The sequence below is a fragment of the Centroberyx gerrardi genome, chromosome 14 (genome assembly GCF_048128805.1).
Source record: "Centroberyx gerrardi isolate f3 chromosome 14, fCenGer3.hap1.cur.20231027, whole genome shotgun sequence".
NCBI classification, from domain to species: domain Eukaryota; kingdom Metazoa; phylum Chordata; class Actinopteri; order Beryciformes; family Berycidae; genus Centroberyx; species Centroberyx gerrardi.
Window position 1 is genome coordinate 10,450,094 of NC_136010.1, and position 27,873 is coordinate 10,477,966.

Here is a 27,873-nt window from a genome sequence, read left to right on the forward strand (position 1 = left end):
TTATTTCTCTTTTTCCTGAAATCCTCCACTCTAACTGGCTATGGTCATTGAGTGTGGAGAGTCATTGTTGTTATCTTTCATCATTTAGACACACTTCCTTCAGTGATGTGCTAGTCCACACACACATGAAAGTGCCCACATAGTTCCCCAACATTTCTCACATTATTTGATTAGAAGTGCATCAATCTGACAATAATTTTCAAATGGCCTCCTACAACTCTACAGTGCATATGCCTCAGAGCTGGCAGTCAAAAATCTCAATATGGGCTTCACTCTGTCCTTTCACTTCACCATTAACTCGCTTTGGCGTCTCCTCTGCTCTCGGCTCTGTGCATCTGAAAGTGACAGTCCATCAGCTGTTCAGTATGTGCATCACCTTGGATTACTGCAATTGATTCAAAGAGATAGAAACATATCAGTGCCTCACTGACTTTTCCCTTTAATTCAGCCTGACAAGCAGCATATGTGAAATCTGCAATCTGGGCAATCTGGGTTGGGATATTATATGTAATGTAAATGAATGTGTCAAAGAATGGAGTTATTCCCACAATCTCATTAATATGTGTTGGTAATTGGCCAAGCCAGACCATATCAATGAGCAAATCTGCACAATGTTTTTACCATTTAATGAGTTTCGCCCAGATAGATGTGGTGGCACAACAGTAGAAGTTATAGAAAGTTCGGGGAGATCTAGGCTTGTAAGACTGGGATTGCAGAAAACTGTCATGACAGTTTCTTGTTGGGGCAATTCCCTGGACAAAACTGAATACAACCATCTCATACATAAATTTAAAGTGAAGTGCTCTGCCTCTGCTTCTGTACATGAACAGGACTAACGGTGGCCCCTCTACGTCAGAACAAGACCTGGAAGCAGCACAAAGCTTAGGAGTCCACCACAAAATATCTGAAATCTAGGGCACAGTCCCATCTCCTCCTTCCTGTGTTTCTATAAGCCCCTAAGCTAAACAAATTAACAAACCACTCTATAACATGATATCATGTACAGGTCTGTACAGCAAACTATAGGCAGGCAGGACTCGCATCTGAGAAACATCTCCCTATTTTCAGGAATCAGTGATTATTGGAGAAAAAAAATGCCATCGTTCTATAAAAATGCCATATTGCATTCTGACCACAAAGCAGACTTAAACAAAAAGAAAAAATCAACACACCAATATCATTCTCCCATTCCAGGATTACAGGATATTTTGGGATGAAACTATTAAACCTTAATAAGACCTTCATACAATGCAGGCCCAACATAAGCCATTACCCGGGCAATCTCAGTGAAGATTTAATTTAAAAAGAAACATTTTAATACGGCATGTAATGAAAAGAATATAAATCTTTCATTAGCCTCTCAGAATCAGATAAGTATGTGCGGCTTTTGGACCTTAATGATCTCTATTTTCCTATATCCCTACCCCACTTGAACATTAATGAAATTAATGAAAAACCAATTCACTGTGAAACCAGTCGGGCTATGTCGGTGTGACAGGAAAAGAAATCACTTTTTTACCTTCTTGTGTAAAAAAATCATCTAAAATTTAACATGCTAGTGACCGTGTTTTAGAAAGCGAGCGGTGGCAAGGCAAACATACTTGAAAGGAGAGAAATCAATACCACATATCTGTAACATCAAATCTGGGTTTCAAATCTGTTTTATTCAACCTGCTGCTCAGGCAGCGAGCGTCTGAAAAAGAACTGGCTGCTTCTCATCTTTCTGAATGGGGGTTTTGATTAGAACAGGTTTGGTGGGCATCCAAGTTTAGTTTATTTTTGCAATTTTTACACATTTGCAAAGATACAAGTACAAAAGTTACAAAGTACAGAAATAAGTCTGGAAATGTTTGTGGACAAATACTGATAGCGTGTAATTGTAACATGGTGGTGATCCGATTCTGGGATTTCTGCCATTAGACTGTTTTTGTTTTTCAGCCATAGATATTATGCTGCGTTCATGTGCTGGTGGGAAAGTACGACAAACGTACTGCTGGCTTCATCAATTAGTTTGCATGACTACTGTCATACAGTAGTTTTGTGATATACAGTATATAGCTAAAGCTTTTTATGATGTTAAAACAAAACATACTTTGCTTCTATGTTATAAATTATGTTTGCTAACATTACTGTATTCTCCATAGAAGAGATGAAGGCAGCTGATCAACTAGGGATCCAGAAAGTGATCATGAATTAAACTGATCATTAATTAGCTCAGGTCTAAACTGCATCACCATGAATGTGAATGTGTTAGCTAGCAAACAGAGCAACTTTGCGATAATAAGCATTAACTATGAAGACCGGTGAGATTTCACAGGAGCCTTTGTAGTTGCGTCACAAATCTCCTAGCAACCACAGCTGGCGCCATCATGGAGATCCATTAGAGAAATGGCTGCGCACAAATAATGTCTAAATATATAACTAGGCAAGAAAAAGGGATATCTGAAAAAATAGAGGTGGTGTGGGTGTAGGTCCATTCATTAATATTAATGCTCCATTAAGGTAGATTTGTTTCCCAATGTACGTTGTAGTAACACCCTAAACTGTCTTGTCTTTAGCACTAGTCTCTAATCCCAAACATTCTTGAGTTGTAGCATCACAAGTCAGCTCAGTTAACCTGAAACAAACAGTTGGTTTTGGCTTTGTAACAGTGTTTTCCCTATATGTTTTCTACCATGGCGGCCCACCATGGTAAGATCATTACCCACCATGCTAAAAGATATTTGCAAAATAGTTTTATTTTTACTCCAAGTGGTCTCTTTAAGTAAAGAGGCAGACAAGATACAACTGCAACACAGGCAGTGCGTTTCCTCATCATCTCCTCAAATTCACCTCAGCTGTCCAGTCAGACCGAGCATCTGAGATCCAACAACACCAGAGACAGACTTAAGCTGATGCTATCTGGATCTAGACTCTAAAATTCAAGTCAAGATGCTAAATAACCTTAAGTTAAAGAAGGGGAAATCACTTTGCAAAGGCTATGGAGATATTAGATTTCTCTCCAGCAACAAATCTACTGTAACTTTACTTTAGCGATCAATTGTGTTTTGGTTATATTTATTCATAGCAGTAAAGTCGAGTTAATCTTAAATGTATTCTGAGTCTGAGTCATATTGCCTAGCAGTAATTTTCTGATTTAATAACACTGGTTCTGAGGTGAAATCCTTATTTATTTATTTTTTTGTTTTGTTTTGTTTCATGTTTCCAGAGGCATTTATGGCAGCTGCTTTCCAACAGATCTGTTTTTGATAATACCTGCCAGACTATTCTTAACTCTGTTGCTCCTTATAACGCTCTACACTGGGGAGCCAAACGACAGTGGAAGGCAGAGAGACTACAAGTCTTTTATGACATTTTGAAAGAAAATATCAGAGGGAGGAGGAGTTAAAGATACTAGAGCAGCTTTCCTCAGCGATCTCATATCAAAGAATTGCCATAATCCAAGGGTGTTTTTCAAAGTTATAGAATCCCCCCCAGTCATGGACCGGATTAGTTAACAGGGAGATTTCTTTCGTTTTTCGCTGTTTTGAAACCATTTCTGTCTCATCTCTATCAGAAGCTGTATCTTGTATGAAGTCCACCACTTGCCCCCTTGACACTGTTCCAAAAAAACTTAGCTTCTGTTTTAATCTTAAGTATTACAGAAAGTTGTTTCAAGCCAACAAATAGCTTTTATGAATCAAACAACATTTCTGAGACTCCAATTCCAGTCTGGTTTTAGAGTAATGTATCGTCCTGAGACTAGTAAGTAACCAATGGCCTTCCTTTAACAGCAGATTCAGGTGAAAGTTACAATTAAATGCTTTTAGATCTTAGTGTGGCCTTTGATACTGTGAACCATGCGATTTTACTTGAATTGGTTCAGCTCGTATCGCTCACATAAAACATTCTCATGTCATAATAGGAAACTCCTCTTATCCTTTAACACTTACTATCTGTGGAGTTTATCAAAGTTCAATATTTCTGTCCACTGCTACACTTGTGATACACAGATATACAGATCTACCACTGAGACCCAGTGACTCCAGCAGCCTAGCGTCTCTCAAGGAAAGCCTCAGTGATAAAACGAGCAGGATGTCATTGTTTCATGATGAACAAGGCACTCAGTCAGCCACTGTAAAGCCAGCTGCTGGAAATTTGGGAGTACTTTGTGAGGCTGACTTAAGCTTTGATTAACAGGTAATGAGAGTGGTGCTGTGTTGTTCCCTTCAGTTGAGAACCATGTTCAAAATTAAGCCACATTTATCATTTAGTCAACTGAAGAAAGCCCATTCATGCTTTTATCTCCTTGTGTTTAGACTACTGTGAGTGTCTTTATACTACATCTTTTTGGTTTTTTCGGTTAATGAACAGCGGTTTGAACATCAAACTGCTGCTGGAAACGCATCAAAATGCATAATTTCCTGTGCACTGGCAGAAAGACCTACCCAGCACTGGCTATTTAGAACAGCAAATGCTGCGTTCATCAACTAAGTATAGTTTGAATCACTATTGTGATAAATCAATCTGCAATAGAGAGTAACAAAGCAGACATTTTCCATGAAATGATTATATTTTAATAGCATGAAATGGCCATGCCAATGTGAAGAGGTTAGCTAACGGGTAAGTTTAGGCAAATAAAACAACTTTGGTTAAGATTAGGGTCGGGTTTAGGCAACTGAAACTTTGATTAGGGTTAGGGTTAGGTAGTATTGGTATTATCCTGTGACTCTCCCTGCATCATCCGTCGACTCTGCAGTTAATGGAAAGCCACTGGCAAGGCACTGGCCAACGCATGTCGCTCAGACGCCTCGTCTAGGTGGGTTAGGGTTAGGGTTAGGGTTAGGGTTACCTAGGGTTACCTACCCAGACCAAGGCTTTGGTCATACGGTTAGGGTTATGGTTGAAAATTAAACTTAACTAAGACATCATGCTCATTTCACAACATTTCATGAGACCAGGCTGGTATGAAAACCCAAAGGTCACAAGGGATCATAAAACCACAAATTCCTGGATATGTTTTACACATTCACAAATGTTGACATACAACCACAAGTTTCAAAAATGATTTGTGAAAATCAGTTGGGTTTTTTTACAAATTCACAATGGTGAAACATTTGTGGACAAACAATGGTAATGAGCTCAGATTCAGATATGAGTCCTACTTGTGACATTTATTGCTTGTCAGTTGCCCCTCTCTTCCTCCCAGTTTTCCTATCATGTCTCAAAGGACAGATTTGATAATAGCACAGAGCTCTGAGGCAAAATGTGCAGTAGAGGTAAGGATGAAAACACTCTTACCTTGAGTGTGTATGTGTATGTGTATGTGTGTGTATGTGTGTCCATTAGTGTGAGTTAGAGAAAGACCAATAGGACAGATCTGGGACACGCAGCCATCAGTGGCAAAGCAGCAGAAAACTAAAACCAGGGCAGCCACTGATCCATTGAGAAACATTTACATACGTGACAGGTTGGCCGCCTTTAATTAAGCTCTAAGATCCTCTCCATATTTTATCATAGTCATTCATATTCATTCACACTGTGGCCAAGGCTGCAGACAAGATTGTGTCCTTTGGGGACACACTCTGCCCACATATGGAAAATTCCAGGCCACTCAAAGTAAATGCAGTTCTTAACATTGAAGTGAATGTGGACTTGTGCTAGTCCAAGAACTGCTAGAGGCAGCAGGGGAGATGGGAAAGAGAATGAGCTCAGGGAACTGGAGTAATGCATCTAAATGTACTGTAATCTGGGTCTTAAACTCCAGGTTGTGCAGGAGCGCCTGCTCTCTAATGTAAATGTTACAGTGTTTCTGTGGTCAGCCAGTCCAACAAGCAGTACAATTACACTGTTATTGCTTAGGTGACCATAAGGAGCCTGGTTCAAGCAATGTGCGCAAAGCAATTGGGTAACACACAAATATACAGTAACAACATAACTGACACACAAACATGTAAAGAACTCACCCTCCTTTGATGTAATCCAGGAAGGTGTGCTCCGACTCCACACTGAATGACAACAATGACACCTGAGAAACAAAGTCCAAGCAGATTACCTAATGGTTATCTTGCACCTTGGCAATTAAGGCGAGCAAAATTCACCGATTTACACATTAACCAATGACCCCTGGGCTAACCACCCGCAAAATGATTCATCCAGGCAGAATGAGTTTGACGCTCAGCGGCATATTAGTATTGCAATCACTGAGAGAACATCCATGTGGCTGCGCACTGATGGGCCGGTGTGATGGATAACTAGCCTCAGATTTTAATTATGCAGTCACCGTATTCAACTGGAGCAGCCAAAGTGCTCCGGCAGTAACGATGCTGTGGCTCACTTATAAACATCAGTCACTGGCCCTCACTAATAGGACGTAGACAAGAGTCCCTTTATGCATTACTATGGACTTGGGGTCATGAGTACGTTTTCCCATCTGCTAATATTCACTGTCTGGATCATAAGCCTCGGGACTGGGAATGGAACAAACACACTTAACGGAGCTGAACTTCTACAATCCACTTAGCGGAAACTTCCTGATGAATACAAAAGCGAAGCAGGGCAGAGGTGTGAGTGCACCTGAAGGTTGGTTCTTATCTCAGAACTCAGACTCACCGTCCCCGAGTTGATGTATCTCTTTTTCTTTATTTTCTTCTTGGCATTCACCACCTAGTACCAATGCAGAGCAGAGAGAAGGATAATGATAATGTAAACTCTCAGCACAATTCTTTTTATCCAGCCTTGGGCGAGTAATAAAAACATCTTTGTACTCCTCCTCCATGTTTGTAAGGGTAATGGAGCATGGGGACTGAATCCAATAACTGCAGTAGGTGAGAATGAGATAGCATTGATCATGCCTCGCGGGTGGATACAGATTATTCAGGAGGATTTTAAAAGCATGTATACTGTACTGTATATTTTACGTGCACTTTACCAAGCCTGGTGAAAATAGAGCGCAGTCACCCATGACCCATATCTCTGCCCAAATCATTTATTCCTAACAAACAAATGGTAGCCACACACAGACAGAATTACAAATTTGTACTGGTATGGGAGAATGTATAATGTGTTTACATACATACACACACATACATAAATATATAAGGCAAATAAGCGAGGAGAGCTGATTGTGAGAGATTATAGTACACCCTGCCATAAATGAATTGTACATTCAGTGCCTGAGGCCTAAAACATGTATGCAGGAGCAAGCCATCAAGGTCAAACATTTCTGCTGCTCATTCTATGAGTCCACACACATGCATAAAAGACCAGCCTCGGGTAAACTGTGCTGAATAATAAAGTCAAAGGTAGGTCGCTGTCTTCTATACTCTCCTCTTCTCCTCGGGCTGATCTCCTCCGTTCTGCCTCTCTGGTTCTGATGTTTCTCCTCACATCTCCTCCCATACAGATAATGCCTTGTAGCACCACAGCATCACTCACTGCCAAGTTCACATTACATCATACAGACATCACTCTCAATTACACCTGCCCCTGTTAGCATTAGGCTACTGTCAACTCCGATACAACTTAGGGAGCTAATGTTTGTGGCTTTCTTGCATGTCAGATTCGAGTACACAGGAATCTACAAAGGGTGCAACAAATTGGCCCATGACCTATTCAAACTCATTTTTGTCAGTAGCGAAAAGGCAATGTCATACAGTTCTTGGCCACATATTGAAACTAATGTGATTCTTGGGGACTGACATGGCGAAGAGTAACTGAAGAAGCTGTTCTGTTTCATTTTCCTTATTGAAAACCAGAAAGGTCTGGTGAAGGTTAATGAATGCACCTGCTTCTGCCATGTCAGCAGCGTGAAAGGGCAAGTCTGCATGCTACTACTCACTCATTCCATCTCTCTCTCTCTCACTCTCTCTCTCTCTCTCTCTCTCTCTCCATCCCCATCTACCGCTCGCCCTCTCCATCTCAATCTCTCTGTTGGCCCTATTTTTTCCTTAAGTCACCTCCATGACTAATTCAGAGGCTAATGTAACATGGCAAGTGTTTTAATGAGCAGGGACCAGTAGGAGCCTCCCAGGGTCTAACAGTAAAACCCAATTTGCCCCGCCGAGAACTGTCTGAAAAAATGCAAATCGAGTTTTATTGCATTCCCTCTCAACTCAACTCAACTCAACTCAACAACACACACAGAGGAAAACAAAACAAAAGAAGGAGACAAACACAATAGAAGAGGAGAAAAGATCAGAGTGATGATAAATAATGATGATAATAATAAATAGTAAAGGCACATGGTCACACAGAGCCCAAGTGACAACACAGACCTACAGAGACTCCAGGAGAAATACCTGAGCTGGTTAAGTTAAGTTAGGCACAGTTAAAAGCTAGTGAGTAGAAGTGTGTTTTAAGATGACTCTTGAAGATCTCAATAGTGGGGGAGAATCGGATGGTGGGAGGAAGAGAATTCCATAGTTTTGGGGCAGCGATAGAGAAGGCCCTGTCCCCATAACACTTAGTCCTGGATCTCAGGACAGACAGAAGTCTTTGGTCAGACGATCTCAGTACTCTGACAGTGTGATATGGGGACAGGAGTTCTGTAATGTAAGAAGGGGCGAAACCATTTAACACCTTGTAAACAAACATCAGGATTTTAAAGTCAATTCTGTAGCTAACAGGCAGCCAGTGTAGGGAGGCAAGAATGGGAGTAATTTGTTGGAGACGGGATAAACAAGACTGAGTGATACCAAAATATAACGAGTTGCAATAATCAAGGTGGGATGATATGAAGGCATGGATGACTTTCTCCAGGTCAGAAGTATAGAGAATTGAGTTTGGAGATGATGCGGAGCTGCATGAAGCTTAATTTTACCACCTGATTGATTTGTTTGTCAAACTTCAATCCTGAATCGAATATGACTCCAAGATTTTTTGCATGTGGTTTAACAGAGGGGGCCAATGGGCCAAGATGAGGAGAAATAATGTTGGTCAAATGCTGTGGTCCAAATAAGATAACTTCAGTTTTATTCTCATTGAGCTGAAGAAAGTTTGCAGCCATCCAGGATTTGATGTCTTGAAGACCTTAAGGTCTTAAGGTCAGTTAGTTTGGTGTAGTTATTAGGCTCTAGGGGGAGGTAGATCTGTGTATCATCCGCATAACAGTGAAAAGAAATGTTGTGTTTTTGAATAATGTGGCCTAGCGGAAGCAAATAGATGGAGAAGAGGATTGGACCAAGTATGGAACCTTGGGGGACACCACAGGACATGGGGGCAGAGGAAGAAGATGAGTCGCTAATAGAGACACTGAAAGATCTGTTAGATAAATATGAAGAAAACCAATTTAAGGCAGAACCGGAGACCCCCACCCAATGGTTTAACCTGTGAATGAGAATGTAATGATCTACTGTATCAAAGGCTGCAGTTAGATCTAGGAGCAAGAGGACGGAGCAGTTACCTGAGTCAGCAGCTAGAAGGAAGTCATTAGTTATTCTCAGTAATGTAGATTCAGTACTGTGAAGAGCTCTGAAACCAGATTGGAATTTTTCAAAAATGCAGTTTTGAGCCAGGTGGGACAACAGTTGGTTAAAAACTACTTTTTCAAGGATTTTAGAAAGAAAGGGGAGTTTGGAGATTGGTCTGTAATTATTGAGGACGGATCTAGATTCCGTTTTTTTAAAAGTGGCTGAACCACTGCATGTTTGAAAGATTGGGGAACATGGCTGGTTTCCAGAGAGCTATTAACAATTGAAAGAATGCTGGGGCCAATGGTGCCAATAACTTCTTTGAAGAGTTTCGTTGGAATAATGTCGAGAGAACAGGTGGAGGTCTTCATAGAGGAGATAATATGATGAAGTTCTGGTAGAGTGATGGAAGTAAGTGAATTTAGAACTGCAGTGTTCTCAGAGGAGATGGATAGGCTATTTACAGGTGGACTAATACTAGCTCTGATATCAAGTACTTTGTCTCTAAAGAAGTTTAGGAAATCCTCACATTTAGAGGCAGACACTTCTAAGCAGGGGGTGGGAGTGGAGGAGGTGACAGAGTTTAACACACTAAAAAGTACCCTGGGATTATGGCAGTTTTTGTCAATAAGATTGGAAAAGTATTGAGCCCTGGCATTTTTGACAGCCAGCTGGTATTTATCCAAGAGATCCTTCAGAATTTGAAATGAGATCTGAAATTTATCTCGCTTCCACCTCCGCTCTGCCCTTCTGCATGCTCTCCTTATTTCTCTAATATTACTGTTATTAAGCCATGGTGAGGCCAAAGGCTTACGTTTTTTAGTTTTGACCGGTGCAACAGAATCAAGGGTGGCCGAAACAGTATTGTTGAATAGTGAGACAAGTTCCTCTGTGCTCACATGAGATGGTGCAGCCTCGATACTGGTAGTGATGGAAGCCTCTCTATAGGCTTCTGCAAACCTAGTGGCAGTGGAAGAGTTTAGAATGCGGGAGCGGAGAAGAGCAGGGCGGCCAGGAGAAGCGTCTGGCAAATCAAGGTCAAAAATGATTGCCCTGTGATCAGATAGGTGAAAAACCTCTATCACAGGGTTGGAGATAGAGAGACCTGAGGAGAGAACTAAATCTAGGGTATGGCCTTTAACATGGGTTGGGCCATTCACAGATTGTTGGAGACCAAAGGATTCAAGTAAATTTATAAAATCACGGGTCATGGCTTCAGAGGGACAGCAAATGTGGATGTTGAAATCTCAGAGAATGAGAATATTGTCATATTTCGGAGCAATGTGGGAGAGGAGATCAGAGAATTCACTGATAAAATCAATATTGGGCTTAGGGGTCTTAGTCTTAGTGTATACTAGTAGGCAGAAAACCGGCGGGGTGCTATCTATCACAAAAGCCAGAAATTCAAAAGATGAAAAGGGGCCTATAGAGATAATGGAGCACTTGAGGGCATTTTTGTGAATTACTCTCATACTCTCACCACCTTAATGGCCTACCTCATCCGGTCTGCTGCACCACTTGACCTATCAGATGCTTAATACCAGGTAGGGCCAGTAAGGAAGTAGGTTTAAAGGATGTTAATCTCACGTAGCCACAACTCCAAGTCAAATGACGGAGGTCTAGAGAAATTCTCGTCATTAAGCGTGGGACAAGACCTTGCTAAGCCAAAGGCAGCTTTGATTAGCTCAGAGTTTGAAATAGCATTCTCTCATAAGCCCCCAGAAATGGCACCTCTGGTTGGTCGGTTTGTTTTATGCCTGGGTAGAACAAGTTTCCATTGTTAGCTTACCTACAACGCTAGATAATATACAAAGTTTTTGGGTAAATTAAAGGAGCGAGATAAAAATGGATTAAACATTTTGAATCAAGACTTATTTCTGTTTTGCCAGAAGTATGCTGATTACAGATCAAGGCTCTAATGTTGTCCATTGTTGTTTGCGGCTTTTCATTCACTAGCTAACTGTAGATAGATAGATAGATAGATAGATAGATAGATAGATAGATAGATAGATAGATAGAAAACTTTATTGATCCCAGAAGGGAAATTGAGTTGTCACAGCAGCCAAGACACACAGATGACAAAATACATTAAAACACAACAGATAAGAACGCAAGAGGCGATTATGGCTAAAAAACAAGTGACTAAATGAATAAATAAAGATATAAATACTTGACAAGTTAAAAATAATAAAAGTTAGTCCACAGACGGTTTAATGTCACCAGGCCTGGCAAAGGCAGATGAATTGTAGAGTCTGATGGCACCTGGTAGGAATGATCTCCTATATCGCTCCTTTACACACCGGGGTTGAATTAGTCTGTTAATAAAGGTGCTCTTTTGCCTGCCTATCATGTCATGGACGGGGTGGGAGTAGCAGCGTCCTTGTTGTTGCTACGGCAGCAAACAAGGGAGCACCAGTTCCAGGCTCTGTCATAGCGATATTTGACAGCAGCCCACAGCGTCGCTGCCCTTTTCTAAGTAACTGTGTATAAATTTCTCCAGACCTCCATCATTTGAGCCAGCAGTGTGAGTACACGAGAGGGGAATGTATGCTAATGCTAATGCTAAAGCTAGATTGTATGCTAAGGATGTACACACAATACGTCCCCTAACTTTGTGCACACAGCAACTGTGCTAGGTCTGATACACTTGTCCTTTAAGGCGACTTTTATCATCTAATCATGCCAGGACGCATTAAGCGACAGGAAAAAATTGGATTTTGCTCACATATCAGATCTTCAAAATCAGATATGACATAGGTAAGGTTTGCATTGTGATTTGAATTCTGCTTAGTCTGGACATCCAGCCACAATGTGCATATACAAGCAATGTAAACAAATTTTGAGGGAGAGTGGGAAAAAGTAATGCAGACACAGATTTGTAACAGCTATTTATAGTGATAGTGATGCATACAGTGATGTGATCTTTAAAAAGTTTAATTTTTTAAATCAGATCTCAAACATCATTGATTGGCAATCATGTGCCACGGAGGGCAGATAGCTGCAGGTTTTCATTCCAACCAAATACTATAGCAGGTGATTTCACTGATTAACACACCGTCAACCAGAGAGGAGGAACTCATCAGTGAAATCAGCTGATGTTGTCTTTGGTGGGAATGAAAACCTGCAGACTCTTTGGCCCTCCGTGGCACATGATTGCCCATCCTCGCCCTAGTGACACCGCTGCCTCTCAGGGGAAATAAGGATTTAGGGTGATCACCGTGTCTGACCGGGGTGAGAGCCCCCTGTCTCTCCATCTCCACTCACCTCATACACGTTTAACTGGCTCTGACCCCGACAAAGCTCTTTGAAGCTGGTGGTGAATTCACCGATGAAATCATGGCTGGAAGAAAAAGACAGCACCAAGTCAAACAGTGTGCAGTTAAATGCAGTAGATAAACCTCTAAGGGTTTGTAGATGGAGGAATTGAAGATCTCTGTCACTGCTGCATAGATGGAATATATTAATCTATATCTGTGGTTAAGTCAGAATGATTGTGGTTTTGATGATAGGTTTTCTATTGAGTGTGAAAAAATGAATGAGGATCTGATGCTAAGAGATTGTCATGATGATTTAGAGAATTTGCATAAATTAAATGATTGTGAATGAGAGACTCTCAGACAGCATAAGACAAAAATTCTAAATTACATGGCCATGAAGTAGTAATCAAGACTGTGTGTGTGTGTGTGTGTGTGTGTGTGTGTGTGCGTGTGCGTGTATGTCATTACCTTCCGTCTCTGTCCCAGTCATACACTTCCACCTTGATTGTCCTGTAAAACACATCACAGGGGGGGGGGGGAGAGTGTTTGTGTGTGTGAGCACACTGATGTAAGATGTGGGCCACTACCTAAATGTCCTTCAAGGGAAACTTCCCAGAGAGCATTTCTGAAATGACTCTGGTCTAATTAAAAGATGAGGAGGAGCTGCCGGACTCACACTGTGTGTGTTTGGTCTGGTGGGGAAAACAAGCTATTAAAGCTCATTAACCGTTAAGTACAGGCTGAATTAGATCAATCATAGAAAGCCTGCGCTCTTCAAACAACTGTTTTGCATCCAAAACATCTTTCAGGGGATCTATGAAACTGAAAAAAGAAATAAAATCAATTACTTCCTCCAAATTACAATGTGCTGTACACAAAGATTGGGCAGTTTTGAAAACACATTAGCTATTGACAATACTTTGAAAACTGTAATCAAACAGTCAACTAAGGCTGAGACCATTAAGAAGCCACAAAGAAGTTTCAGTCTCACAGCCAAATTAGTCAAAAAAAGTAGGATGGTAAACTGGCAACAAGGACACCCAAATTACCAAATTATTTATCAGTGAATTAAAATTTCAAACCAAAGTTTGCGTGTGAAGCCGGAGCCTTACTCTATCTCAGAGAAGAGAGAGCAGGTTGATAGAGATGCTAAAAGTTTGGGCGAAGCATTTTTCCTGCACCTGCCAAAGATAGAAAACTAACCTCTTGGGAGGGAGCATATTTTGCAAGTTCCCAAAATAAGTTGGAAGGCGAGAAAACCAAATAAGTATGCCTGAGAGGAATCACAGAGAATGAGGGAGATGGTTCGTCTTCTACCAGTTTTGATGGAAAGATCAGTGGCGCACCACCCCCAGCTCCTGTCAATCATGTGTCAGTGGGTCCAAGAGGAGGTGTAATGGAGGGATGCCCTGCTATCCAGACCTGAACTCATTCTGTCTGCACTAAACGTATTTCCATCCTAACAAACGTGTGCACTCCATGTGGTACAGAGGGAGATAGGGCAAGAAGTATACTCTATGCTGTCTATGCTGTGAAAACCAATGAATTTCTCCTTCTAAATATTTAATAGCACTGAAAAAAATATAAAGCAGCTATTCAGATTAAAGAGAGTCAGAGAGAGTGAGCGATAGAATCTTCCTTGTACCGTCGACTGATTGACAGACATGATAAAAAAAAACACACCTAATGTGTTTTGACACTGGGGTCCAGCGTGGCAGATGATTCCCTAGTGGTGTGTCAGTCAACGTCAATTTTCTCCAATGTCATTTGATGCCAGTAATGAACCAGGGCCATAAACAGTACCACCAAACTAGCAAATCTACGCGGCTAAGAAAGAGAAAATGAGGCCTCAGATCAATTTCATTTCTGTTTCTGTGCCCGCTGCATGTTTGAGTGGAAATGGGAAGCATTTCATTTTCTGATAGCTATTAAAGCCAAACTGTTACAGGAGATTTGACAGCTCCACATGAGACTGAAGGACACGGCTGCGGAGAGGCAATACCCAGGATCATTTCATGCCTAAGAATCACACAAGATGAGAAAAAAAAATACGCCCACGGGGAAAATCTGAAGCACAGAACAAAAGGAGTGGCAAGGAAACCAGGAATGAATACTAACTGGGATAACCTCTAGCAGTCATTCTGTGAACTCTGCATGACATCGAAAGTAGAAAACGCTGTGCTTTTGACAAACGCCTGGGCCATGGACGTTCAATGGATGAGAGACTATAAGCCTCAAAATCAACGCAGCATTTTAAGCCCGCCTCCTTCAGAGATAATTTAGCAAATATCACTTCACATAGGTCGAGCCCAGGTCCATCGTTATTACTGAACCATTACATTTTAAACGCGGTTTGAAATTTGATTTGCTGAGCACTAGTGAACCCAACGACTGAAAATTGGCAAGCCTCTAGTCTACCGTATAGATGTTGGAAGCACGTCAAAATACATCACCGCATACTGTAGATACTTCATACTTGCACCGAAAACTATAGGTGAGACAGTAAATTGCCATAGAATCCCCTCTCCATCAAAATCCTCAAAAGGAATCAGCGGTCTTTCATGCTTCCACTCCATCTGTCTGACCCAATTAGCTTCTCCGGGCAGGTGAGCGGAGACGGCAGCGGTGAAAAGAACCTCTGTTGACACCCAGACCCCGGATCCTCGGGGCGTCAGGATGGTGGAGAGGGCCGGGCTTGACATGTGTTCTTTGACTGCTTCTACAGACTCTCATGGCTGTCTGGTTCTGCACATTTTCATGCTTATGCACACACACACACACACACACGTACACACACGCACGCGCACACACACACTCACAGCAGCACTCCTCTGATGTTCCAACCACCTGTCTCATAGACCAGCATCTACAGAATATGCAGCCGCTCTTCCTCTTCCTCTCCTCCTCCCCCTCTCCTTCTCCGTCTCTTTCTCACTCCTCTATCACACAAGTTTTTTTTTTTTTTGTTCCTGCCAAGAGTCTTCCTGCTTGTCAGCACTCCTGCTAGGCCCTTTGCTCTGTAGAGATTCAGATAAGATAGAAGATGCCACTGGAGAAGCCAATCAGAGACTTATCTGAAATGCTCCTGCCAGTTGTGGACAAATCAATGAACGGCCAGGCAAGTCTAGCAGGTAGTCAGAGATAGGCCTATAATAATTCTCTATTTGAGCGGCAGATAAAATAACAGTAGAAAATCGATGGTGTCTAAATTTGCTGAGCCCAACCCATTTTGAAATGATTACACGACATATTGAAATTCTGCGTGGCTTTGATTTCCCCTGATTCCTCCCACTCCCTCTGAGTGTGTGTATAGTATGTGTGTGTGTGTGTGTGTGTGTGTACACTTTTTATTAACATCAGCCTGCATCCTACCTGTCATAGTCTCCATTGCAGAGCGCTCTAACAGGGATGGAGAAGGCTTGCCATACAGGGTTCAGCGTGTTCTTCACCACCTCGGTCTTATGGCAGATGGTGAACCTGGAGACACGGGGCGACAGGGCACAGGATCCTAAAACACACACCTCTAAGCAAAACCCAATAATAAATCTTCCCACTATAGGTTTGCTTTGGGAGCATGCCTGTGTCTCCACATCAATTTATCTGTATGCAGCTGAGTTCAAGTAATCCCAATCCAATTCTCTTGACCTCCACTGCGTTCCCCTTTGATCTCCACACTAAGCCCTCCTATACACTTTGATAAGTCAAAATGAAAATCCTCTGAGAACAGAGCCAAAGGATGGGCAAACTCACGTGCCGTCCTCGTTGCTCCTGTAGAAGACCATGAACGGGTCCGACTTTCCGAAGAAGTCTTTCTTATCCAGTTTGTTGGCACAGAACTGCATGGTGGCGCAATCCTAGAGAGAGAGAAAACAAGAAAGACAGTCAGAGAGTCAGAGAAATATAAAGACACAAAGAAAGGGAGGACATTGTAAATCCATGCTTCTTCCCCTGTTTGCTTCCTGTTGTTTGTTTATACATGCTGTGTGCCAAGATATAAAAGCACTGAAGCACCAAAATAAGAGCAAAGTGCTGACTGAATTCTAATAAGTCTAGAATGAAACCAGCCAGTGTGCTCTAGTTTCCAAAACCAGCATAGAGCAAATGCATTCATTATCATTTCTTTATTATGCAAGTCCTGCATAACAACTGTGGATGAGATAGGGGATATAAAATTGAAAACACCTTGTTGTACGTTGTCTAATTATAACAGTATGAGAGTCCATACAGAGGCACAGAAATGGATTCTGAAATCCCACATATGGAGAGGGATTGTGTACAAAAAGGATGTGGAGGGTGTGAGTGCAGCTAATGATACATTAGAAAGGCTGGTATTACCATAATTATACTCATTTAGGCAGCATTTCACTGTGCTCTGCCATTACAAGGACAATGAATGCACCCCATAAATGCTTTTGGTGCCAAAGAGTGTCCCTGTGGTCAAGGTATTAGGCTGTATTGTATAATAAGGAGGCTGCATAATGGGCATATACTGGACAACAGGGGGGAAAAAAATATTGTTAATTCTTTGCACACCTTTACAGATAAACATTCACATCAGAGGAAAGCCTACAGAGAATTCTCCATCGCTTACACCCTCTATCTCAGGCTTATGATCTTCTACGCTCCTTTTTTTAGAAACATCGAAGCCCCTGTAAGTCTGAGGCTGTGCTTTATATGCAAGTGGGACTGCAATCCAGGGTTGGACCTTGAGTGTTTCACCTTTATATTTTAGAGCTTGAGATGCCATGTCAGTCAGAATGCGATGCCTTCAATCAGCGGATACAAATAGAAAGGGCTGCTCTTACCCAGGTGGGCTTTTAGGCTGTGAAATGCAGCTATTAAATCTGAATCAGTGTGGTGCTGGGCTGGAGTGGTAATGCGGGGCCTCCATCGATTACTTTGACCCACATCAGTGTGGCTGGCTGTGCCTCTGACCTGCCTCTCACTAACCCACAGCACATTACTCTAGGCCTTGGACACAGATATTACACAGACCAAAGCAGAGCCTCTTTTCTTTACGGCCACAGCTGAAAGAAAGACTGGATGCCAGTAGAAGTAATACATACTGAAATAACTCTCTCAAAGTGTTCTCCTGAAAATGGAGCTGCTTTGATTAGCACTGTTGTTTCCAATCAACACCGTGGAATTGTTGAAAACAAGACTTGTTATTGGGGAGAAAAACAAAGTGAAGAGCTGATTAAAACAGTCAGTGGTGGCTAAATGGACCAGAGCTGTTGTATATCTATTTTCATTTCCCACCGTCATTCTAAGTTATTTTCTGACATTCAGTCTATAAACCAACACAGTTCTTTCTTCCCACCCTACAATAATAGTAGAGAGTATGCTAAAGGGAAATTGACTTTTCCCATTTGCATAGTTGGATACGGATCAGCTAAACTGGAAGACCATCGATTCTACTGTGTAGTATGGCACCAAAGGGTGTCAAGTTCCCCCTTGATGGTGTTTTGCAAGAACATTTAGTTTGTGCAGCCAGGTTCCTCTTGTGGCTTGCTTTGCGGTTTCAAAAAACACCACATCACATTAGAGGAGACTGTGCTAAAGTCAGCTATCCAAGCACTTAGCAAAAATAGCAGCATCTTGGTAAAACCAAGCATAGCACTGACTGTCCTGCTCAGCCTTGACACGGCCTCTACAATTACGGTATCATAGCGACATGGTGCTATAAGCCTTCATTAGGCACAGATAACACACACTGACTCTGATGCCTTGCAGTGTTCTCGCATTTAGTGGGGAAAAAAGGCAGAACATTCATTTCACCAGTCAGTGGGGGTGTGGAGCACCAGGGGGATTTTCAATGTAGTCTGCATCCCTCTTCCCTCTGCTGTGGTCGACCAAGATTTCACTGCATGGGGCAAGTGGCATGGCGATGCATACTGTCACTTTCAAAGACTGGGACTAGCCTCTTAAAGGACTGGGAGTTTGGAAATATGGAACAATGCAGTCAATACTTGAGAATTCACATGATATTAACTCACATCATTTGGATTTAAGCCACATCAGAGTCACATGTATCACCAAATGAATCATGATGGGCCAGAGGATAATATGAAGCAGAAATTAACACAATTCCTCAGTGTAGTTGATTCCTTTCATTTCCGTGTTTGTGCCTAATGTATTATGAATGTACGCCTCAGGTGAAGGATCTTTGTTAATGTGAGGAACATTTTTACATACACAAACTATATGAAAATCAAACAAAACAAAGCACAACTCCCTTTTCCCACTATGTTGGTAAACTGAAGTGTACTTTGCCAAGGTTAATTATTTTCATATTACCAGTGGGTATACTGCTGAGGGAAATACACTATAACCTTACCATCCAAAAAGTCGATGGTAATTAGGCTGATTGGCGAGTGCAGGAATGCGCTGCTGTGATGCTACGATCCATATTAAGTGAATGGTAAACGGGTAAGTGAGTGTATTCATATACTCAAGAGAAAGAGATGGTCGTACTCTGTATACCTTCATATACACTATACTGTACCTTTCCCTGTACTGTGCCAGCACCGCACTGAATGCATAATCAGGCAGGAATAAAACTCCCTGTGGTTTAGTGCTGTCATATGAAAAGGACTGTGTGGTTTAGATTTGAATCAGCCAGAGCCGCGGCTGGACTGTGAGGAGGAACTGAGGGAGAGCCAGCCGCTGAAGCCTAGCTGCTCAGCACGTCACGTGTGCCAGAGATAACGACAGCCAAGAGGGAGCCTTTGATCCATGCTGGGGCTGTTGCTCTGTCTAATGATACCTGGCAAATCCAGCGCGAAGGTGAGAGCCAACCTGCCTCTTAGTTAACGGTCCCTGCAGAAGTTCCCCAGCCGACTCCCTATCTAACCCAAGCTGCTGTATCGCTTCCCCCAAACAAGAGTAGTGATGTTTACCTCAGGGGAAGCAGCAACTCCGCCGGCTCAATTTGTTGCTCACAGGTGGATTACAGAGTAAACACCATCCAGATGGATGATAGCAATTCCAAATTGTTATAATTCACAGGTGTGGGACTTCTACTGACAGCACAGGTTATTCACCCACAATGTGCCTTTTCTTATAGTTTCCTTTCTTTACTTAAACCAGAGTTCAGTTCTGTGTAAACATGGCAGGTTCGGAGTGACATTTCAAGTCTATGTCTCTCTAATCGACTCTGGGAGAGAGGAAATGGTCACTTGTACCAGTAATGATCATTTGCATTTATATTACAAATCACTTCTTGGAGTGGTGCTTGGCAGCGATGACGCTAACTCCTATCATCGCAGATCCACTGCACCTGGTGAATCACAGCAGCCCTTCATTGCGCTCACTGGCTGTAAGCAATGGCACTTCAGTCAAGCAGGACAAAATCACTAATGGTTACTGTGGCTGTTTTATTATCAGTGTGATATCTCTGTGTCACACTAATAGGAGGTTGTTTATTTGTCAGAGTATGGATTATGCTGTTAGTATCAAAACAAAAAACATTCTAAAAGTCAGGCACAGCTACTGTGTGACCAAGGGAATAAAGTGCATTTCGCTCAGCATTTATGGAAGATGTTGACTAATATAGAGAGTTAATATGTTGCAAAGCTTGGATGCATTAGGGATGCTTTAGGATATCATAAAACATGTATACAGTAGCTGCAGCTCGATGGTTTGCTTTACAGCCTCTGAGGGAGGCCAATTGTTCTGACCAATAAGTCTTACTACTTTCTCCTGCTCCACTGGCAGCACTATAATGTGATTATTTACTATCTTCATTTAGCAGTGCAGAGAGAAAGCCAATGGGCATTAGTGGACACAGGCTATTAACACTGATTCATGGATTAACACACCACACATAGGAGGTAATGCCCGTTCCAGTGATTGGAATGAACATGGGCTCATTAAGTAGCTATTCAAACTCATAGCATGTTCACTGTGTACACAATTTTCATATGTCAGATGCAACTGCATAGTGACATGCTGTAATCTGCTGGTTTAATATGTACAGTTAAAATACAATATATCTTCCTGAAGTCAAGGCTTTTAAACAGCTCATTTCACTTCAGCTAGCAAGTCAGATAAAATCGCATAGTGACATGCCATAATCTACCAGCGACAGTAAATATGTTCAATTAAGATACAATATATCTTACTGAAGTCAAGGTCTTTTAAGGTTCGCATTTCAGTTCAGCTAACATGTGAACACTGCCAAACATTTTTTAGGAAACTTACACTGTAAACAGAAAAAAAAATGTACTGGTCTGAAACTTAGACAACAAAAATGTTAATACTTAGGACTTACTCTGCAGTTTCCCAACTCCTCAGCAGACAGGACAATGGTCCCACATTTCTTTCCAGGTATGCCACTGCAAAGAAAACAACAAATAGTATTCTTTTTTTTTTTACCACAAACATTCTTTACAGAGCAACCTTAAAACTGCACAAGGTAATTTTGCATGTCAACAGCCCAAATGGCAATGAGAGGTAACTGTTTGAATTTGAGGACTGCAATACCCAAAAATCATGTAACCTAACATCAGTAAACTGCACACTCCTTGGACCTAAATGTTTTCTTCTTAGTGGCTGATGGAGATGAAAATGGTAATCTACCTAACTGCTTAATCAATGAAGGTTTCTCGCATTTCATCCCAACCCACAGGGGGACTGACGCTCTCAGGACCGATAAATATAAATATAAATAAATAGAAATAAAATATGAACTATCCAGTGTGTGCTCCAGTGCCGCTGCCGCTGCCTTTGCCTTTGGGTAAGCTGCCCAGAGACTTTCTTCTGCTACCCAACTACTGTTTAGTTTTAGCTTTCACTCTTAAGTTTCAATTCATCACTTTCTGTACGCCAAGAAGAATTCCCACCAGTGACCTTTCCCCACTTTCCCCAATAAATATAATTTCAGCAAATACGGCAAATATACGGCATCTCAATTAGTGAGAATGGGATGCTCCTTTTTGCTGCAGCCCCACTCTATGATTTAAGCTGATAAGATGGGTGTATTTTTACATAAAACTCTTGCTTAGTGCAGCTTTGTTGCAATGCAGTATGGCTATGGGATGTTAGAGTAACACTGTCACAGTGTTTATGAGCACACGTTGTAGTGTTTTACTGTTGTAAAAACAAGTTCTGAAGCATCTTAAAATAATGATACAGGCTCTTGGGTTTTTTGCAGTGCAATACGGAAGCAAACTGCTGAGACACAGAAGCCCTCTGATCCCTGTTTGCCAGCACCAGACTGAGCGCTGAAAGCTCCCCAGGTCTGTGGTTGTTTACCACTGATTCCTGCTCCAACAGATTATCAAGACATATGATAGCACAAGGGAGCTTCTCTGACTCGATCAGGCAGTAAACAGAAACATGCATGCAGATCCAACTCTGTATTGTGTGGGGTGCGTGTGTGTGTGCATGCGTGTGTGTATGCGGGTATTTCCAGATGTCTTCTCCTATACATCATCTCTCCAGTAGCTTGCCAATCCAGCGACGCTAACAAGGAGAGACAGCATTGCTCTAGAGTCGATCCTAAATGTTATTTGGCTGGATCTTTTGAAGCAGGACAAAATGAGATTTTTTGATATCCAATCTCTCTTGCCTCTCAGCACCCTTTGCAGCTGTGAGCAGGCAGAGCCCATGCCACCCGCACTCCAACACACAGAGCAAGACAGGATATCTACTTTCCAATCATACAGTAGCACTCCAGCTGCTGACGCTTGTGTCATCTTTCCGGATAAAGAAGGAAATTACACGGGAGTCCTGCCACGGCCCTAGCTGGAGACCAATCATTAGAAGGTCAGCCTTGCTTCAGATCCTCATCAAGCTGTGACAGTTGATCTGACTGACAGTACCTATCAATGGAAATGCACCGCTATTAAAGGAGAGGCAGTCTTTCACTAAAGCAGCAGAAGCTTGCATTATTTGCATGGATACTCTAAAGCATGAACCTGAAACGGCAGAACAACAGTCGTGCCAAGGGACATATTAGTAGATAGAGCATGATTTCCTCCTTCTTATCTGCCTGTGCGGGACCCAAGTGATTTAAGTGTTATTAAAAAACACAGTAAGGGGCCTTTCCATTAACCTTCATTGGTCTCTCTGAGGTTTCCCAGACCCATAGCACATATAATGCTCAATGAAGTAACTGTGCCTCCTGATGAATCAGGTTTGATCAATATCTCAATCGAAATCCACTGACCGAAGCATCGACTACAACTATTGTATATCTATCAGTATGTGCCAAAGAATTAGAAGTATCTCAGCACATAAAGAGTGCAAAATGAAGCCATCACACCCTCAGAGGGCAGGCACACTTCATTCTGTCAGGCTCCTATCCTCCTGCTCCTTAGAGACCAATCTCAAGGTGAATTAACTGTCCTTGAATTATTGATGTTTCAATAGTCGCCACCACGCAGCTTGATGATGCCTCAAATAGGCAGTAAACGCCTTTACCTGTGGGGGCAGTAAACCCTACACACTCGACAGGTCAAGCCATCTCCCTCGGGTCACGACAAGGACCGATATTACTATCAAACTGGGAAATGAGATCCAATGAGGGGCTAAATTTCAGCTACAGACAGGTCAATCTTTGGCACGGCCACCCCCCCCACCACTAATTCCTGCAGCAGAGGAGAGAAAAGGTACCAAAAAGGGCAGTGGTCTTTTCAATCAGGCATGCATTATTGAGGGCAGCAGTTTTCTGTGGCAAAGGTCAGCTAACATGAAGAGCAAGCAAGCACTGAACGGATTAATGCAGTTTCTGTCTTTTATGTCCGACACACAAGTTCCACTTTATCGCACAGAATAACAAATATTTCATTTTAACTCTGCTGGTTCTCTTAGCTTCAGTATAGAGGTGTGGCTGCTAGTGATATGAAGTGTCCTGCATCAGGAGGCCTTCCTCGCTCACCACTCATTCACTGACTGTTTCTCAATGGGGAATGCTTTGATGATGAAATTATGTGAAATGTGTTGCCACTGTCCCATTTCCTGGGCTATCTGCTACGAACAAGACCTCAAGTCTGATGCACAGCGTGAGCTTGACTGCTCCAAGGCAATGTTGGGCTCAATCAGCTGCTCATGTACACCTGTGTCATATTTCACACTCCCCATTGATTCTGCTGCTGCTCGAACATTTGAATATTTAAACAACTATGTTCAAACAACAAGAAAATATCTTGTGCTGTTTAACATGGGGGCCCTTCCAGCTAACAAATGATGTCACCACAGATTACCTAAGTTTCATCGGGGCGACGTTACAACTTACATCATCACAACCGGAAATGTGAAATGTTACGTTGCTATGATGTAAGTTGGTAACATTGTCAGTTGGTAGTTTGCATGTTGTGACAACGTAATATGGGATGGGTTTGTGTGAAGATATAATCAAATATTGTATTCATCATTGGTTTATTCACATTTCATCATGAACTGATAATCAATGACACTACTTGGTCAATATTAATAAATTACAATCAACTGGGTAGAGTAATTGCTATTTAAATTTCTATTTCTAATATTGTGACAGTAATGTAACAACTCTAGTCAGGAAAGACAGGAAAGTAGCTCAGTGTCAGTGAAGACACTGACATGGACGTACTGATGCAGCGACTCTTCTGGGCAAGGCATTCGCACAGACAGCCAACACTGTTACAGTTTACTTGACATCAAAACAACATAAATCAACTGTTGTAGAATTATGCATTTATTCGCTATAAATTTGTAGCTGTTGACGTTGACTCTGAAAGCAAGAGGTTTACTCCTGCGTGTCATTTATCACATTTCCATATCAATTAGCGAACAGCTGCTTCATAGCGCCTCCAGCAACACAGTCATTTACTACAGACTCCTCCTCAAATGTATTCTTAATTTTCATTTTGGTACCTTGTGTTTATCAATGAGGGTTTATTTTGAATTCAATTTCTTTGACTCTGGCTGGCTTAACACTGGTATAAATTAGTTCAAATCTAGAGGGGTTTGCTACAATGCAGATGATATTCACAATAATAATACTGGATCAAATACATTAAAGAGTGGATGATACAAGTGTGTTAAGTATCCAAAAGCTGCTTCACTGCCTTTGAGTTTTGGTACCCAACCAGCCAAAAGAAAAATATAATTTCAAATATTGCACTCTGATTTATTGGCTGGTTTACTGGCTAAATAATCAATTATCTCCTGACCCCCAGGTTGAGGAGCACTGACCAAGACCTGGTCCCAGTTCAGACTGAAGAGAGCGACTGAATGAGTGAAGGGATTAACATCTATATTTGAAGCATAGAACATTTAAGCATTTACGCAATTCCATTTGGCAATTGTGAAGATTTGATGCAACACACAATCAACTGAGAGGAACAAAAGCGGAGTTTACAGGAGCGGTAATGACATCACAATTCAGCGAGTTAAGCGCAGGCAATTGCATAGCATTTTCATGAGGTGGTCTTGTTCAGAAGACTAATGACTGCCTATTATCATCCATGGCTTCTGTGCTTCTGGTGAATCGTTAATGTGATATAATAAAGGCATTAGGGCTTCAAGCATCTCAGCAATACAGGTGCGTAGTGACAGGACTAACCACATGCTAAGTAGTTAACACTATTCAAAGCGTTCTATAATTCATACAGTCAGTTGCAGGCTTCCCTTGGCACCCAACAGACACTCTGCAATATGGTCCTGACCAGCCTACTGCCAGTTGAAGTCCATGATGTGTATTGATGTTCCCTGAAAACCTCAGGTGGGTTTCATATTCACAGTCAGATTAGCATTATGTCAGTGAGGCTAGCTCCCCTACTGTTCCTCCCTCTCTACAGAAACCCAGAGGATCAAACAAAACTTCATAAAGAAAACAAATAAGGAGAGACAGAAATGAAATCCGGGCATTGTAGCATGATGGCTGCCTGTACCGGGGAGGGACTGGAGAGCAGGAAAGTCATACCAATAAAGAGCTGCTCCGTTCTTGTGTGTTTGGCTCTCACTGTAACAGAGAGTTAGCCACAGGTCTTGACAGTTTCTCTATTTGATCAACTGAATGGAAAGAGATCAAGGAGCGTATTTCAGCATCACAACAATTACTTGGCTGAAGTTTCTGATTTTGTTGTTCTGCAGAATACCAAGCAGGACGTTGGGTCCTTTTCTCTCCAGGAGAGAGCACATTCAAGTCATTTATGCAAAAAAAAAAACAGCATCAAAGCATGACATATTGTACTATGGATATTCAGGCTAAATGTATGGCCACTATAATACCTTCTCTAGAGGTGGTTGCCGTCATGAAATAGTGATTCACAATTGCTATATTCTCCATTACCAACCATAAAGGTGGGGTGAATGGAGGTTGGTGAGATTAAAGTCAGGAGAGGGAGAAGGAAGCAATTGTTGATGCTGTTCACATTAGGTCATTAGGATGAGAAATGGTCTTGATATTTAACAACGCTGCAACGTGTCACGCATATGAGAGCGGGGGAGGGCTCCAGGCTCGATAATATGCAACAAGAACAAAATTATTTGCTTCGGCTGTTGTAGTGTGGGTCTACATATTCTCCTACTAGGCATCATGCAATGCAGGCAATGCTACCACGTTAAGAAGATTTTCACTTTGCAATTTCACACCTAGATGGGAATAAGACAAATACATTGTTCACAAGCACCGCTATAAGAACCTGTGATTTCCAATGTAATAAAACCTTATTTCAATGAGATAGGCCAGGTCAGTGAATCTGCTGAATCTCATTGGATGACAAGGGGATTTGGGTAAATGAGCATCTGACTGGTTTGAGTTGAGTCAAAGATAAACAGAGATGGAGGGTAGACTGATAATCTGGCTCTGTGCCATAGTAAATGTTTGGGGCAGTGGGCAGATCATAGTAGAACAGAATTAGACAAGGTTGCCAAAACTCTATGTGGGTTCAAATGGGATTATACCCCTAATCCCCTTGATCTTCATACACCGATAAACAGCCATAATCCTTCACCTCACCAGGATTAAAAAAGGGGATGAAAAGTGCAGTCGGCTAATTCAAAAGGACACTAGAATACGTAGTTTCTCAAAGAGCAAGAGAGAGCGGCTTCGTACTGGCGCTGCGAGAGAAGCTTCTGTATGGGTTTAAAGCAGGTAGCTACAGGCAAACTGTGCTAAGCTCTTTGAAGCTTTGTTAGAATGTGCACAAAGAAAGTAAATAAGGCATAAAATCTGCTGCAGAAAAATGTCAGCTGGTGAAAAATGGATATACAACAGAGAGCAAAGAATACGTTCAGTTTTGGTTTTTTTGCCAGTGGAAAGAAAGGTGCAAGCCATTAGAACTGCTGACAAGGTTAGAGATATATTTTGTTTGAACTGCCGCGCTGAACACAATTATTTGTAAATATCTCAACTAAGTAATTACGTCATTCATTGTATTATCATTACCTTTTTATGCAATACCAAAGACTTGATAGATAGATAAATAATCATCACATTTTCTTTGTTTTGTTGCAGTCATGTTGTGTAACCTCTTGACTCTTATTTACTGGATATTCTAGCTTCATTATCACAACTTCAAACAATGAAACTAAGCCTGTCATTTCTGGGAATTTTGGAGCCACTTATGTACCCACTAATTACTAACACTCAATATGAAATACAATTAAATTTGAAATGTGTTAAGTAATATTTCAGAGATGTAATGAGATTGTTGAAGTTTTGATTACATAAATTATGGTACAGGGCTTTAATGACTGTATCAATGTTTGATTTATTGTCAGGCTAAATAAATGAGCCATTCATCAACCACCTGCAAGCACTAAAAAACGTTTTGACTGTGAAGGAGAGGATTAAGTGGAACTGTCAATCAGAAAGATACTTTCTCTTTCATTCTTGGACTAAAACTACTCAAAGTCATGACAGTGAGTTCACTCACTTCCCTTCTTCTGTTCTCTCTTGCCAACAAGACATTCCCTCTTCTAGAGGACATAACAAGCTGCCCGACGCCCATTTCAATTTCCCCCCGGCAAGAACAGAACATCCTACTCTATCAGAGGCCAAAAGAGATGCCCACTTTCTGACAGGCACACTGATATTAAACGTATGATGTAGGTAGCATTTTATACCACTTTCCCTCTGTGAGTGCATGACATCAAAACACAGTCGTCTCTCATTTCTCATATCCTCACAGTGTCAGGAGGCCGCCGCACCTTTGGCCGCCTCACCTGGCGCTGGGCAGTGACTGATGGAATTCATATCTGTAATCATGTTACACAGGGTCGCCTTGACCTCTTCTGCC

General features: G+C 41.7%; 1 protein-coding gene across 2 annotated transcripts in view; it reads right to left on the reverse strand.

The window, feature by feature from the left end:
* The window catches only part of cpne5a (copine Va), a 65,034-nt gene that overhangs the window by 11,206 nt on the left and 25,955 nt on the right, over positions 1–27,873 (reverse strand). For both annotated transcript variants that reach the window (XM_071919855.1, XM_071919856.1), the window contains 7 exons: positions 20,919–20,982; positions 16,397–16,500; positions 16,019–16,123; positions 13,115–13,156; positions 12,654–12,729; positions 6,592–6,645; positions 5,946–6,007 (listed from right to left, as the gene is read on the reverse strand). In XM_071919855.1, the coding sequence (XP_071775956.1) occupies positions 5,946–6,007; positions 6,592–6,645; positions 12,654–12,729; positions 13,115–13,156; positions 16,019–16,123; positions 16,397–16,500; positions 20,919–20,982 (507 nt within the window). The remainder of the gene's footprint in view (positions 1–5,945; positions 6,008–6,591; positions 6,646–12,653; positions 12,730–13,114; positions 13,157–16,018; positions 16,124–16,396; positions 16,501–20,918; positions 20,983–27,873) is intronic.